The sequence below is a fragment of the Belonocnema kinseyi genome, chromosome 5 (genome assembly GCF_010883055.1).
Source record: "Belonocnema kinseyi isolate 2016_QV_RU_SX_M_011 chromosome 5, B_treatae_v1, whole genome shotgun sequence".
NCBI classification, from domain to species: Eukaryota; Metazoa; Arthropoda; class Insecta; order Hymenoptera; family Cynipidae; genus Belonocnema; species Belonocnema kinseyi.
In genome coordinates, this window is record NC_046661.1 from 130,457,633 (window position 1) to 130,475,379 (window position 17,747).

The 17,747-nt window shown below is 30.7% G+C and overlaps 1 protein-coding gene across 1 annotated transcript in view; it reads right to left on the bottom strand.

Annotated features, from left to right (window-relative positions):
* LOC117173478 overlaps positions 1 to 17,747 on the bottom strand; it is a 334,033-nt gene that overhangs the window by 51,665 nt on the left and 264,621 nt on the right. The window contains exon 4 of the mRNA XM_033362081.1: positions 2,603 to 3,493. Coding sequence (XP_033217972.1) covers positions 2,603 to 3,493 — 891 coding nt within the window. The remainder of the gene's footprint in view (positions 1 to 2,602; positions 3,494 to 17,747) is intronic.

Sequence of the window (17,747 nt, forward strand, 5' to 3'; positions counted from 1 at the left end):
TAAATTTTTTTTTTAAATGCCATTGAAATATAGGGAATCGCAAGAAACATCTTCAAAACTGTAATATTTTTCAAAATTAAAAAGAAGATGCTATTTTTAAAATTTACTGAAATGCCCTTGAAATACAACAGACTCTGTTTAAAACTCCTAAATTCTGCAATTTTTTTAATCGCTTGAAATTGATAGAAATCCCTTATAATTTTATAGACATTTTTTATTTATTTTTTAAATACTATTAATTCGTTAAATTATTCAAAATTCCTTAAAATCCCTTGAAATTTTGTAAATACTATTAATATTTTTTAATGTTTATTAAATAATTTGAAATCCCCTCGAAATTTTTAAATCTTGATAAATTTTCTATAATCCTGAAAAATGATATGAAATATTATGAAATTCCTTAAAATATTATAGAATGTATTATATATTTTTTAAAGATCAAAAATTTGAAGATCCCTAGATATGTTTTGAAACCTTGTATGTCATCTTAAAGTTTCGTCGATTTTTTTTAATTTTCTAAAGTCCCTAAAAATCCCGTAAATGTGTTGAGATTCGTGAACATTTTGGAAATCTCCGAAATTCGTAAAAATCCTCAGGAGACCCTTGAAATTTCATTCCATTTGTTCCCTAAATAGTTCTCTAAATAATACTCTGAAATCCCTGGAAATATTTAAAATTAGTTTAAACAGAAAAAAATTTAAAACTCCTAGAATTTTGTAGAAATCCTCTAAAATACATGAATCCCTTAAATCTTTTAAAATCCTGAGAAATATTTTTAAATCCCATACAACATTTTGAAATACTTGATATTTTAAAAAATTCCTTTAAAAAATGTTTAAATCTACAATATTATCTTGAACCGCCGAAAATCGTATGAAACGTGCAGAAATCCCTAAAAATTTAATTATATTTTATTTACTTCCGAAAGTTCTCAAAAACTATTTGAAATTCCCTGAAGCCCTTTGAAATGTTTTAAACCATTCAATTCTGTTTAATTCTGCGAATCCCTTAAATTTGTTGAAGTTAATTTAAACTTCTAAAATTTTAGAAATGCTTAGAAGTCCTTTGAAATTTCATTTCACAAATAAATAAATAAATTTAACTAAAATGATATATTATGACTTATTAAATTAAGATAATATAAATAAAAAATTAATGAAATGTACAATTTTACCTTCAAAATCAGTTGAAACCTATTAAAATATATTAAAAACCCTTGAATGTTGTTCCAATCCTTTGAAATCCTTTATAATTTTTTGTAAACCCTTAAAAGTGTTGAAATCTTGTTAATATTCTTGAAATATTTTTGAAATCCCTAAAGTTTAAAAAATTCTTTGAAATTCATTAAAACTTATTGACATTTGAATCTTGTAAAATTCATAGTAATGTAGAAATCTTTTAAATTCCTTGAAATTTCATTGAAGTCCCTTGAAACAGTGCAAATCCACCGACATTTATTAAAAACCCTTGAATTCGGTATAAATTCTATGAAATCCATAGAAATCCGTAAAAACCCATAGAAGTCTCTTGAAATTTTGCTTCATTTTACTTATGCCCTAAATTTCTCTAAAAATCCGTTAAAATCCTTTAAAATCTTTGAAATTAGTTAAACTGCACCAAAATCTATTTAAAGTTCTTAAATATTGTGAAATCCCTAGTAATCCTTAAATCTTTAAAATCCTTGGAAATCTTTTAAAATCTTTGAAAAAAACCTTGAATTATATTGAAATCCTCTACAAATGACATAAAAACCCACAATTTCATCAAATCCTTTGTATCTAAAAAAATTATAATCTACAAAACCTTGAAAAAATGCCTCGAAATTTGTAAAATCTTCAACAATCTAATTATATAATTGGAAGTTCTTCAGAAAAACTTTTCTCTCAAAACTTTTACTAACACTAAGAAATTTTTCAAAAGCTGATGAAATTCCTCGGAATATTCTAAAGTACAATATATTCATCAGAATAATTAGAACAATTTTAAATCTCTTACATCTTGTGTCAATTCTAGAAATATTTTCGAATCCTGTACAAAAAAATCCCTGAAGTTCTCTAGATATTCCTAAAAATTTCCCTACATTTCTTGAAAACTTTAAAATCCTTCTGTATCTTGGATACTCTTTTAGCATTTGTTATTTTTTAAATAGTAGTAAAGTAGCTATATTGTTTAGAAAAATTTAAAGAGTGTCAATAGTGTCTTGAGTCCGAGTACTGAAGTTTCACGTGGAGGTTCTTTTAATTCTATAATCCTTTCTAATGATAAATTATATGAAAGAAATAATTTAATTCCAAGAAAGTTCATCAATTGTAGGACGCTTATTCCACGGTAACTAGGAGCGGAATACCGCTCCGCACTCCAGGTCCCAGTTTATATAGTTCCGGTGCGCGAAGTGGGGACGCGCTCTGATTGGCTTGCGAAAATCAGGCGCGCAACAAGCTCAATCGGAGCCCTGGGATACCGGAAAGATTTAAATAAACACTAAAACATTCCATTGCCTCTTAAATTTCCAAAATTATTCGACTTCTCTTTGCGTCAAAAGCTACACTACGTATAAATTAAAATATGTAAGTAAGCTAAAGATGATGATATCGAGACTCACTCGGCGTTGGTTTCCGGGGTTGGCAGGTCCCCGATGGTGGTGAGGGTAAGGGTCGACCAATAAAGTGACCCAAGGTACTTTCTTGTGAGTGTCGCATACTCCCCAGGTCTGTAAGGGTACACCCAATCGCCTTGGAAGCCCTCGGCTTCGCTGAGAAGGTAGTAGAAGCAGCCAAACCAGTGGGCTAGGATGAGGAGGATGTGGATGAGGTTGAGGACTCTCCAGAGGTTCGGGTAGACGGTTCGCGACTCGACCATGTAGTAGTAGTTGTAGACGCGGTAGATCTTGAGAAACCTCGGGAATCTGAGCATGGGGTTGCTTCCAAGATTTACCTGGAGGAGGTCCAAGGGCAGAAGGGCAACCAGGTCTAGTATGAAGGATTTGGACTTAACGTAGTGGCGAGCAAGTTTTCCGCTGTTGTAGACCATAAGACCTTGTTCCAAATACCCAGTCCGGAATTGAACACCCACATCGAGGAAGAATACAATGTCCGTGAATCCATCACAAGAAAGCCAAGCCGTCGGAGCCAAAGCTTGTAGCTCTGGAAGGCTTTGCCTAACAATCAGAGTCCAGAGGTTGTAGAGGATGCAGAGGGAGAGCAGCATCAACCAGTAGTAGTAGAAGTTCTCATCAGGGTTGACAACACTTTTTGGTGGTTTTTGATTTCTTCTTTGTCTCCGGCGACGGGTGTCTAAGTTTTTGTCATCTGATGGATCCCCCTCGCCTTCTCCGGTGTCCAGCGTTTCTTGGCTCTCCGGTATCTGTCTTGTAGAAAACCTTTTGAGGAAGGAGTCCTCCCGCTTGAGAGGTGGCTTTTTTTGAATAGTGGATATAGCCGAGGATAGCTGCACTGTTGTGCGAAGTTTCATCCATCGCTGGTTACTTTTTGTCCTGAAAGTTAGAGAAGCAAATTTTAGTGTTATGGTAATGATCGTAGGGAGAAACATGTAGAGACGAGAGATGAAAACGATTGCGAGAGCAGAAGTCAAGGGAAGAGAAAAGTAAAGGGGATAGAACGTACAACAAAAGAAGATACTGAATAAACGAGAATCCTCTCGGCTTTGAAAAGGTTAGCGAAATTCGGAGAAGTTAGTATAAATAAATTATACTTTAGACTCTCGATAAAAGATACATTGAGAGCTTCGAAGATAAGCGAAACTTTTTCTTGACTTAACTCCCATTTTTTGTATCACATGCAAGTTTTGTTTCTCTTATAGTTAGTCAATGATTTTACAATCTAGACATATTCGAAAGTTTAAAATGTTGAATTCGGATTTAATTAAGCATGAATATAAATTACACCTGGATTGATATACAGCTTGTTAATACTCTCAAATTCTCGACTTAGTATTGAGCTCTCAATAGAGAGACATATATTATAAACAATAAATTATAAATATTAATTAGGACATCGGTAATTATGGAAACATAAACTGACCTTATATCAGCTATAAGAACAACCTTTTTAGTACAGAATAGTTGCCTATCAAGAATAGAGAATACAAGACAAATAGATTAGCCAGTCAGAGCATCAGATGAGTAAGAGACAGACAAACAGACAGACAGATAGAGACAGAAATAGAGATAGAGTTACGTACATTAAGATCTAAGGTTTAGAAATTAGCATAGAATTAAATTTAGTATAGAGTTAAATTGCAATCAAGGGGATTAATTTTCAAATAGAGCGATCAATCCTCATAAAAAAATTGAGTAAAGTAGTTCAACCTTGAACCGATTAGTGAAACGAGTAGTGAATCACCAAAAAGTAGATTAATTTCTATAAAAAGAGCATGGGAATGTTTAAACAAATTTTTTAAATTTTCAAGCCAAAAACACCTATTTTCTACGAAACAGAGTAATTTTCAAACAAGAAATACAACATTTTTAAAGTTCATTTTTAACCAAATACCATAATTGTCAAGCCAAAAAGATGAAGCTTCTGAAAAATATTTAAAGTTACAATCCGAAAATATACATTTTTAACAAAATAGTGACTTTTTGACAAATAGTTGAATTTTTAATAAAATACTTGAATCCAGAAACAAAACAGATTAATTTTCAATTCGAGAAAATGTAAATTTATGAAAAATGACAATGTAAATTTTCAATAAACAAGTTTTTAACCACAAAATAAAAATTTTAGGCAAAAAGACAAAATTGTTAAACAAAAGAACGAACCTTTATCCTAAAAATCAATTTCCAACAGAATAGCTGAATCCTATATGAAAAAATTAATTTGCAAAATGAAAATATTAACTTTCAATAATAAAATCATTTTTAACTGAATTACTGAATTTTTAGGCAAAAAGGAGAATTTTCAACTCTTAAATATGGGTTTTCATGAAGAGAGTAAATTTTTAACTAAATAGTTGAATTCTCAACCAAAAAGGATACACCTTTAATAAAGTTGTTAAATTTGGACAGAATAATTAAATTTTTTCCCAAAAAAGATACAGACAAAAAAAATTGTTTGATTTTCTAATTGGGTTCTATTAATTAAGTTTGCATTTGAGTTGAAAAGCGATAATGGAGAAAAAAAGTGTTATAGGGAAAAGATAAATATCAAAGTAAATTTTAAATGATTTTCGTTGATTATTGTCCTGAGTTTTCCTTGACGTTTTCCAAGTTTGGCGAGAGGTTAATTACTCCTTCCATCTGGTGTAGGGGAACCCTTCCTACAGTGAATAATGAAACCTACACTGGATAATCATTTATTTATTTATTTATTTGGAAAAAAGAATGCCGAACAGTTCTGGAGAACCAATTACATGTATATACATAATTTGGCAACCTAATTAAAATTTGCTTAAGGGGGTCCGTACAATAGGAAAGCAAAAAATGCTTTTTTTGTGAATTTTTTTGGTGCTGGGTTTTATTTTTTGTACGCCTATATCATACAATTTTAATAACAAATGTTTGAAGTAGTAACAGCTTAACTGATCGTTACCAAATCTTTGTTTCTTATTTGTTACATAAATGTTGAGTTTTTATCGTTGCAACAGTTTAATTTACTGCATTTTGTTTTTTTAATTGAACAATGAGACATTTTGTATTGAAAGAAAAATTTCAAACATCTAAAATTTTTATCGAAATGTAAATTTTGATAAAAATCGCACGATAAGCACACAGGAATATCGTATTTGAACTAACCTCTTCATGCCAATTATGAGCAGCATTGTTCAGCACATGACTATCTTTTTTTGAAGAGCTCTGCAAAATCGACTGCAACTCGCTTATTTTTCATTATTTCTACGTCAATAAATGAGAGTAATCGCTTTAATCATATGTAACTCGAATTGTATAATATATACCTACAATAAATAAAACCCATCTGCAAGAAAAAGTCACAAAAAAGGCGTTTGTTTTTGCTTTCTAAGTATACGTACTCCCTTAACATGATCACATAGATAGCGTTATAGTTTTCAGTCTTACAAAATATGTACTTGTAACATAAGTCTTGGCTACTTTACTAGATAATTCAGATAGTGAAAAAGTAAGAAAATCTAGATCATTGTATAAAGAATTTGAAATGGTGTCATTTCGCAGACTTAAGGGCACTCAGTGATACATCTTTTAATTTGAAATATCATTAGGATACTCGTAATTCTGCATCTATCGTCTAGTGACCACACCTGAATTCTAATTCTTAAGGCGTTATAATCTGAACTACAAAGAGGATAGAATTTGTCCTTTTTCCATGCTAAGTATTTCAGGAAGCGTCTTTGAGATGTCTCTATGTCCTTAATTTGTTTTTTCAAGTGCAGGGACCAGATGACGCAAAGAAGAAAAAATAAAGTGTTTGATATTTTAAAGTGCCTGGAAGCTCTTAAACAAAAACCTAATGTTTTTTCCGCACTACTAATAATATTGTCAATGTAGGCAATAAACATCAGCCGGTCAAAAATTTTTCCTACGTTCCTAATTGTATCTAATCTTTTATTCCAATAATTTTGTTGTGGCAATGGTAGCCTAGTACAACATTTTTGTCAGAGAAGGACACAACCTTACATTTAGAAGCGTTAAGGCTCAATTTGTTCAACTTGCATCATTTATTTATGATGTCTAAATTAGAACCTTCAGGGACACCTGATTTAGGAGTAAATGAGTCCGATCAGTAACCTCCTTATTGTACAAAATGTTGACATTCTTAGTATGACCCTATAAGAGGAACCTTGTCAAAAGCCTTGGAGACGACAGTATAGATGACATCAACTTGATCATAGTTAACAAGCATGTCCTTAAAAATTTGTGTAAAAGCCAATAGGTTTGTTGTGGTGGATTTGCTGGGGACAAACCATGTTTATTTGTAGAGATTTTTGGTAGTTTTTTCATTTGTTTTTCAAGTTATCTTCTAGAAGTTGTTAACAAATCCTTAAGCTGTCATTTTATTGTAAATGTGGAATCTTATCAGATGGGATGGATGGTATTTGTCCTCAGGCACTATAGATTCATGAAGTCAGCTTACTTGAACTGTTATATTGGCGAAAACAAGATGAAGATATCTTTGATCACAGTTATCTATATAGTTAAATTGCCTTAGTTTGAAAAATTAGCAAAATGTGGTAAAAATAATACCCTGCTGTAAAATTCAATATTGTTAAGATGATCTTTGAACCACGAAAGAGTAAAGTCCCTTGCAATAATTAATTTGCCAGGAAAGTTCTACAACATAATTATTGCATTCAAAATACTTTTTGAACCTAGTAGTTCTGCCAGTGTTAATTTTTGTTTTGCATAGTGTTTCTCCTTCCACGGTGTTTGATCTCAAAATAGTTTGATGTCCTTAAATAATCTCGGTACGCATAAATAGTAATATATTTTTCTTACGTGAAGTGCGAATAACGATCTTGTTGATGAATAATTCAATATCGCTTGAGCTTCTCGATGAGGCAGCTTGAGAGTTTAAAAATTTGATTTCTATGTCCATAATTTTCCTATCAATATTCTGTTTAAGTGAATTTCCTTCTTCTTGCATTGTGACTTCCACACCAGTCACCTTGTATTCAACAACAGACAGTCTAGAATTAATCTTAGAAACTTCTGAAGAGACTCTGTTTGTCTTTGTAGTCGAATTTTCGACAGCCAAACGCGTTTTTTCGAAATCAAGCTTCAGACCCTGCTTTAAGCCGTAGTGTGTTTTTTTAGATCATTTTGAAAGTAAAGTTTCATATGATTTAGCAGCAAACGTGATATATCTATATTTAATTGAGCTGAGTTAGTTCGTATGTCATCTACTAGAGAGTTAGATCGAGAGCTGCAACATCTTTGGAATCTTCACTCAGCATTACGCTTGATTTTTGGAGCACATACCCTGATGTTAATGAGCAGATAGTCTGTACATTTGACGACATCGGCCTAAAGTGCGTCCTGATCACATATACTAAGCATCATGTGTATCCCATACCTACATCCCCACTACCAGCGCCTGCGCGGATTTATCCCGGAACGCGCCTTGAGCAATCCGTGTTCAGTTGAAGATTTTCGCGTCCTTCTCTTCTTTTGACTAGCCATGCTTTCCTTTCTTTTCTTCGACCTTGGATTCAGTAGCGATTTCGGCTTTGCTTTCGTTTGCCTCTCTTCTGCTTCTGCACATCCACCATCGCACGAGTGAACGACGCGGCTAGTGGAGGCTCGTCGAATCAGGAGATAGAGGAAAGTGCGGGAAACAGCGCTTTCAGTGAATACACAGCCTCGGCCAATCAGCGCAAATCACGTGACCCTACCGTGACAAGAGTAGGAACCGCTTTGAATCCCAATGAGGCTGAGTCTCGCGCGTTTCACAAAACGACTTTTGGTCGCGTTCAGAGTATGTAGTGATTCCCCTGTAATATTCCCTAGTTTCGCAATGTCTCTTGGTTTATCAAATAAAAATGTCACACAAATCAGAAATTGAAGGTCAAAAATTCTTTTATCGCAACGCACAGTCTCCACGCATCATAAAAAGAAAAAACCAGCCCTTGTTTAGCATTTCTCTGATATATTTATAAGAATGTTCTGAATTGTCACCAGAAAAAATACAAAATCACAGCGACAGTTTTCAGAGCTTGGAGATCAAAAATCCGCTGATCGTAATGCACATAGATTCCAGATTTTATTTTTAAAAACAGTCCATGTTTTATACTTCACAAGAATTCGCACAGTTTCCCAACTCATTAGTGATCAGCTTATCTAGGTAGCAATTGAGTTAAAACATTCATGATTCAATGTAGAAATAATTTTTTGAAATTTAAATTTAATTAGATCTATATTGTCCTAAGAATTATTTTAATTAAATTGATTATTTTACATAAATCAGTATTTTTAATTCATGATTATTCACTGTATGTTGCATTAGCCACTGTAGGTAGGCTGTCCCTGCAATCTCTCTGCAATCTTATGCAAACTTGTGCAATACCTTATAAACCTTCCTGACGAAAAAAAATATTATAGGAAATATAGTATAGGTCAATAATCATTTTCTTATAATTAATTTTTTATAATTTTTCAAGAATTCTAGAAAAATCACGATAGAAACTTTTATAAGAAAATAATATTTTTATATGAAATCAACTGAAGCAAAAAATAGAGAAACTACAAATGAATTATATCATTTCAAAATTTTCTCATTATTTATAGATAGACTCAAAATTTTTTTACCGATTTCAAATAATTTCAAGAGATTGAAGAAATTTTTAGAGATTTTAAAGAATTTTTTTAATTTCTAAAAATTTGAGGGGATTCCCGGAAACTTTTGGGAAATTAATTAAGTTAAATTTCGAGGGTTTTCTAACAATTTTAAATATTTCGAAACATTTTAGGGGATTTCAAAGGATTTCGATGATTTCCGAGAATTTTAAAGGATTTCGAAGGATTTCAGGCGATAGAAAATATTTCAGGCGATTTCGAAGAATTTTCTGGGATTTGCAATCATTTAAAATGATTCAGAGAGAATTTTGAAAAATAAATTAATTTAAATTAAATTTCAAGGGATTTATTCCTGGTTTCAAATATTTCAAAGATTTTCTGAAATTTTAAAAGATTCCAAAGCATTTGAGGAGTTTCAAAACATTTCTAGGCATCTTACAGAATTTTTTAGGATATACAAAGATTAAAACATTTTTCTATATAATTTTGGAAAATAAATTTAATTGAATTTCAAGGGATTCTCTAGCAATTTCAATCATTTTAAGAAATTTTAAAATTTTAAAAAGATTTCAAGTAATATTTTAGGATTTTATGCAATCTTAAAAACGTCTAGGGATTTAAAAGAAGTTTACACGATTTTTAAAGATTTGAAGGAATTTTGAGAGACTTTTGGAAAATAAATTAAATTAAATATCCAAGGATTTTTAGCGATTCCAAATATTTCATGGGACTTCAAAGATTTTGAAACATTTCAAATGATTTTAGAGTATTTCAAGGATTTTCTGAAATTTTAAAGAATTCCAAAAAATTTTAGAAGATTTTAAAATTCTCTAGGCACTTTAAAGAATTTTTTAAGATTTTGAAAGATATTAAAAGATTTATAGAAGCTTTTGGAAAATAAATTAAATTAAATTAGGTTGGATTTCAAAGATTTCAGAACATTTTAAAGGACTTCTGCGGAGTTCAATTATTTTCAAAGACTTTTCGAAATTTTAAGAGAATCGAGAGGATTTTCAAAGATTTGAGGGGAGTTCTACAAAAAAATTTAATAAATTTAATTCATTAAATTTTAAGCGGTTTTTAGCAATTTTAAATATTAGGATTTAAAAGGATTTCAAAGATTTCCAGGGATTCCAAAGTTTTTCTTTTTAAACCGAATTTCGAAAGATTAAAAAATTTTAAAAACATTTCGAGAGAACTTTGTGACATAAATGGAATTTCAAGACATTCTTAGCGATTTAAAAAATGTAAAAGAATTTTCTATAATTTCCAACAATTGATAGGAATTTTAAAGGATTTCACAAGATATGAGGATTTTAAAAGATCTCTAATTATTTCAAGGATTTGAGCAGTTTCAAGAATTGTCAACAGATTTATAAAAAACTTTAAGAAATAAATTTAATAAAGTTGAATCTCAAGGAATTTTCAATGATTTAAAAGAATTTAATGAATTTAAAGTGGTTCCAAAGCATTTTAGTAGATATCAATAAAATGTCAAATTAAATCCTTCGCAGTTTCTCTACTTTTCATATTAATTATTTCATATTAATGTATTTAAATCTTTAGGGATGTGAATGGAAAAAATTGAAACTTCGCTAAATTAAAGTGTGCAATTTTGTTTTTAAAATAAAACCAGGAACATAATAAACTATTTATTAACTATCGAATTATGATATAAATTGCGGAAATGTTTTCTGAACGAAAATCGGTTGGTCGAGCAGCAGTCGAGCTGCCTCTTCTAGTGCTCGACCGCTGCATGACTTATCAGTATTTTTCTCGTGCACACTTCCACATTTTTCATGATAACTCAAGAACCATCAAACAGTTTATTATGTTCTTGGTCTCATTTTAAAAAGAAGATTTTAAGCTTTATTTTCGAAAAATTTAATTTTAATTCCTTTACTTCCCTAAAGCATGCAGAGAGTGAAAGATGAGATTAGAATATTCGTCAAAAATGAAAAATGGGTCTGTCTTTCTCACATAATACCTCGGTCCCTATTCATCGAAATTAATTTGAGTAGAGCTCAATTATTGCGGAATTAAATAAGCTTTCTGAATTTAAAAAAAATTTCGAGTAATCAACTCCTCATTGAATTCTATATAATAAAAATAATCGATGTTCTTCAAAAGCTTCTTTTTTCAAAATCTAAAGAAGAAACAAAGGGAGTCGATACGTAAGTGCGGCCATTAAAAGCTCGTAACAATTGTGCTGGTTTGTCGAAAAAATATTATTACGACCATTTTATGAGAACGAAGATTCTCCTTTGTTTTATCTTTCGCAAGAGCTACCAACCGTGAAAATTGCATTCCTTTAAATTGGGTTACCAGGGATACCAAATACGAGTTTATAGTTAACTCTTACACCACTAAAACCACAAGCTAGAGTGCAAGACAGCCATGAGTTTATAAACTAATTTATCTTGACCCACGTAAACTTTGTGAGGCGAAACTTTTAGATTATTCTTAAAGTCAAAAAATGTTATTTATTCTACATTATTTCGAAAAAAATTGTTGAGAGGTTCAACTAAGACTAATTTTTAGAAGAATGTTGCATTTTTAATCCGAAAAGTAGAATTTTCGAGAATAGAACATATTTTTAGCTAAGAGAGATGAATTATCAATCAAGAAATATGACTTTTCCACCATAAAGAAATAAATGTTAAATCCAAAATTACGGAGTTTCAACAAATCCGGTAAAGTGTCAATAAAAAAAGATAATTTCAACAAAATATTTGAATTTTCAACCAAATAATTAAACTTGGAACAAAGTAGTTCAATTTGTACCAGAAAGCTGCATTTTAACCCACAAGATTAATTTTCTACTATAGGATAAGTTCTTAACAAGATCAGTGAATTTGTAACAAAATTGTTGTATTTTAACTAAAAAAATATTTGAAGCTAAAACAAAGTATGAAGGTCAAAATGTGAAATTTAGTATGCTATCGAAGGAAGGAAATTCGTGGAAAAGAGAGTGTCAATGAGAATCTTTCTACGTAGAAATTCGTCCTCTGTTTCCGAGAAAAACTGCGCATCTTCTGTCAAATAGAGGAAAATAGAACATTGCCTGTTTAATACAATATTATAGCAGACAAGGGGACAAAAAGAAAGTGACATTCTGTTTATGAAACCTAAGAAGAACGACCCTCAGAATTTTTGAATTAAATTAGATAATAGCAAAAAAATTATTTTGTCAAGACGATACATCGATCAAGAATACATTAATCAAATTTAGGGTAGGGTGGTTTGAACTGCTCGTTGGAAAATGCTTTATGGAATGAATTTTTTTTAAATATTTTAAAATGGGAGATATATATATTTTAAAGCTGAAATTATTCCAATTAAACATAAATAGAATTATATTTTTAAACCATGATCATACAATTTGAAACACCCTTTGAAGAACATACAATTTTATTTAAAATTAAAAAAAAAGGTTTATCGTACTTGAGAGACAATAAATTATAATTTTAAATTGTTTAAAAATTTACAAAAGAGAAATTTTATTTTTGGGTCGATGCAATTTCGATGAGGTTTAATTTGCAGGTTCCGGAGGATTTAAGTGGAAAGATTGCTTTGTGGTCAGACAACCTTAAGGTGCTTCAAAACAGTCTGTTTCGAATGATCCACTATACGGCTAAAACGATGAATTGTTAAACGTAATATTTTTACCAAAAAATCTTAAGGCAATTATACCGTTTTGGACAGATAGCTTTTTCCGGAAGATGTGTTATGTTGTGATTGAGAATGCGTTTCTTTTGTGCTCTAAACCGGCAACACTTTGAATATTTTCTACGGTTTATTGCTTTTTCTCGGTGCGAAACAAAATTATCAATAACAAGCAATAATCAGAACATTTTCCGAAAAAAGTTTTCTGTCCAAAACGGTCCAAAACATTACAAAACTTTTTAAATGAAGATTTTCACCTTTTATTTTATTTTTCATTTTTGTTTTCTTTTTTCTGCTCTTTTTATATTGAATGATTTTACACTATTTTGAAATCTGCCGAATAATTTAACAAAAATTTAAATATAAGCGAAGAGCACGCATTTTTGTACAAATAAAAAATTCTAATTTTTTAAAAAAATACGCGAGGTACAAAAAAAACTGTACGCAGAAAAGTTCTCCCTCTTTGAAATATTTATTAAAAGTTAATTGAAATTTATTTCGTTTTTTGTTGTATCTTGCCTATTATTGAAAAAATGAAAAAAATTATTTACAGAAGAATTGCTGCCATTCTGTAAATTTCATTTAATTTTTTCATTTTCCGGTAATCTTCAAAAGATTATAAAAAGAATTTCGAAGAAAGTTCTATCCTTCTGAACATTTCTCTAATTCCAAAATTTAAAAATCGAAACTTTAAACCAAATTTCATACTTTTGTAACAATTAGAGAACAATTTTCAATATCTTTAGCGTACCGCTTGTACTAAACTAAACAAATCCAGTTTATTATTTTCAAAATCTAAAATCAGATCGATTTGCTTTTAACTTAAGGTTAATCAATCTAAGTTTAGCTAACATAGAACTTTGTGCAAAAAGAGGGCAGAAATAAAATTATTTTTAGATAGTCGAATTTAAACTGCAAAACATTTTAAAGGGGTTTGGTTTGTTTTAAATTTACGGATGGTCAATATTTGAAAACTTAAATCAGTAGATAGTCCAAATTTTAATTACGAAAGTAAAAATAGTCAAACTAAGACTCTGAAAATTAAAATTGATTTTCATAAATAGAAGATAGTCTTATTAAGATATTCCTCAATTTGGTCCAACTTAGAAGATAGTCTGGGTTAGAAGCTTCCACTGTTTAGAGAGTTAACTTAAAAAACTCCAGAGAATAATATTGGTTGCTCCAAATAGATAACGGTACAATTAACATCATAATAAATAAGGGATAGTCTATTAAGGGCGTTCCTTAATAGATACTAGTCCAATTTCAACATCAAAAGTAGAAGATAGTCCAACTAACACACTCTAAATACGCACATAGTTGATTCTTAATTATGTTTAAAATAAAGATCGTCCACTTTGGACATCCCCAAACAGAAAATAGTCCAAAACTGGCGCTTCCTATTTGCAGATTGGCAAAGTTCCATAATTTAAAATTCAATACACTCCGACTAAGAGTTTTGTCATTGAAAGATAGTCAAGCATGGTCGACTCCAAATAGACGCTAGTTCAATTTGGACCATTAAAATAGGGGATAGTCCAACACAGGAACTCGATAGTCCAATTTGAAAATAATAAAAAGAAAGGTGCTTCTTATCATGAAAGTATTTCACATTCAAATACAATTTTTTTATTAAACCCAAGTAGCAACACTGGTCAGGTGGATTCTGTCCAAGGCAACGAGTACCTCTTGATCTTGCGAAGGGAGGAATAGAGCGCCATGACTGCGCGAACATTACTCCATTTTTGGGAGCCCCTCGTATTACGGGGCATACTGGCAGTCCCAGGAATTTTGGTGTCTTCGCCAACGCTCTCCAGAGAATTTGAAGTCGTTGAGTTCGTTCCAAGGCCATTGCTGAAGGACTTCCGGAGGGATGGTCTCCGTTGCAAGCTTCCTGAAAACCTGTTAAGAAGACCTATGGAGGTCCGAGCTCTCTATCTCTCTCTTCTTCCTATACTCTCTTTGTCCGTCTGTCCATCACTCTTTCACTCTCTCCTCTCGCTCTCTTCCATTCTTTGTTTAAAAAAACATTTTTTTGTTCATAATTTCCAATCTTAATTAATATAACTATAGGTATCGATTAAAAAAAAATTGAAATTGATTTTTACATTTAATTTTATTTGTCAAATAATGTTTCAATTTTTTATTATGTGAGAAACTTGCACGATTTTGAGAAAAATACATTTAGGAAGGTTTGTTTACAAAAAGGAAGAATGGTTTTCTATTTTTTTCTATTTCTCTATGAAAATGGAATATAGAAGATAGTCCAACTTAGATGCCCCTAGTATAAAGATAGCCAAACTCAACCAATTTTAAAATTAATATAGTCTATTGACAGTACCTTGTCATGAAAGATAGTCCAATTATTCTAAAATTTAGTGAATGATAGTCCACTTTGAACATTCTCAAATAGAAAAAAGTTCAATTTAGGTGTTTCATATTTGCAGACAGTCAAATTTTCGCGCTTTAAAATTCCACATACCCCTCCTTAAACTCTTGTAATAGGAAGATAGTCAAATTTGGGTACCATACAGCTCGACGTATTTTTTATTTCTTTCTGAGGTTTAATTTGAACTGACCGAAAATTCGGACAATTAGTTTTCTTTGGAAATAAATTAGTCATAAATTCAGACGACACCTCTCAAGGAAATGAAAGTCTGAATAAATTCAGCAAGGACATTGTTTTCATGCAGAAGGTGTTGAATAATGGAAATAGGATTGCGTAAACTGGAAATTTCTGCATCAGTAGACCAAAGTTTTTTCTTTTTTTCTATTATTCTATGCAAATATAATAGAGTTTGAAATTGATACTCCTAAGTAGGAGATAGTCTAATTTGAACAATACGAAATAAAATATAATCCAACTAAGACCCCCTCAATATCCAGATAGTCAAACTTAATCAACATGAAAGTAAACGTAATCCAAGTATAATATTTTTTAGCAGCCGATAGTTGAAGTATAGTATATTTTGGTGGAAAATAGTCCACTTTGGACATCTTCAAATAGAAAAGTCTAAATTTAGGCGCTTCCTATTTTCAGAAAGTCAAAGTTTCGCTATCAAAGATGTGAAATAGTCCTACTTAAGCTCTTTTATTAGTGAGATAGTCAAACTTGGATACCTTAAAATTGGATTTATATGTTTATTTTTTCCACCAGTGGACAAAATTAAATTATGAATAAACTCAAAAACGCAATTATTTTATTGCAGAAGGATTGAAACGGTGGAAATAAAATTGAATAAACTGGAGAGTTCTAAATCAGTAGGCGACAAACCGTTAATCTCTCGGTTTCGGTGATTGCTTTACTTTATGTTCCATTTACCTTCAGAAACCCAACCTAACCTAAATTTAATACCACCGAATTCGATAGTATTCGATTCAGCACGTTCATCGACTATTTACCAAGAGTATCAGGAGTTGAGATATCGATAATCTCGAGGCTCATACATAAAATCCTATTCGGAAACCCTTCACTTTTACTTATTGGAATTCAGAAGGAAACTCGATTTCAAATTTTATTTTAACACACTTCTTGTTTGCAGATAGTCAGCTTTGGACGTTTCTGGAGAAAATGTTTGTATTTTAAATAAAAAAAACTTGAAAGAGACTCTAATTCTGAAATTAAAAACAAAAGATAGTCCAATTTCGATTCATACATTTTTGGATATTCAAACTGAAAAAATCCTAATTTTAATTTAGATTAATCAGAATATTCGTATGTAGTAGATAGTCCAACTTAGACTCTTCATATTGCAGGTAGTCAACCTTACACCTTTTTGGAGGGAATATAGTTCATTTTAGGTGCATCTAGTTCAGAAGGATAGTCCAAATTTTCAAATTAAAGATACACCTATTTAGGCACATCAATTTGCAGATAATCAAAGTTGAACTATTCCAAATTCAATATAGACTAATTACAATATTTGGAATCAGATGATAATCTAATCAAGACGTTTCCTGTATTGGGATAGTCAGCCTTGGATATTTTTCGAAAAAATATATTTTTATTTTAACATTAAAGTTTAATGGACGTCCAATAGGAAAACTTTAATTTCCAGATAGTCAAACTTCAAAAATCCTAAATTAAATGTAGACTAATTATAGAATACCTCAGGAATAGATAGTTCAAGTTAGATGCTTCTTGCATGTAGATAGTCAACCTTGGACGTTTTTAGAGAGAAAAAGAGAAAATTGAATGATACTTTAATTTCATCATTCTAAATTAAAAAAAAATCAAATTTAGCTAGTTTTTTTGCAGATAGTCAAGCTATAAAAATCCCAAATTGAAGGTATACCAATTATAGTACTTCTAAGCAGAAAATTGTCACTAGAGACTTTCAATTTCATGTGGACAAACTTGATGGTTTTTGGATCGAATACACTTGTATTTTCACAAATAGAAATTGTGCGATGTTTATTTTTGTCAAAGAAAACTGAACAGTATTTGAAAATGTAGTTAAACTCGGCTTTTCTGAGGAACTAGAACTGAAATCATAGCATCTCGAGCGAAAGCTGAAATAACAATATTTACATGGGGAGTTATTGGTCTTGCAACGTTATTTGAGTTTCTCTGCTTGAAAATCGAAATTCCAAAAAGAAAAATTTTAGTTTTAAAATTTAATTATAAAATAGAAAATTCAATTTGCACATGATTGTTTAATAATAAACGTAAAAATTTTGTAAGTTTCATATTTTAATGAAATAAATATAGATAATTAGAAATTTGGGAAGTCACAAAGAGATTATAACTATTTTGAAACTTAAAGAGATTTGATGATAGTCAAACTTGGAGATCTTTAGAGAGAATATATTTTTATTTTGACATATGATATTCCGATTCTGACATTTACGAAAG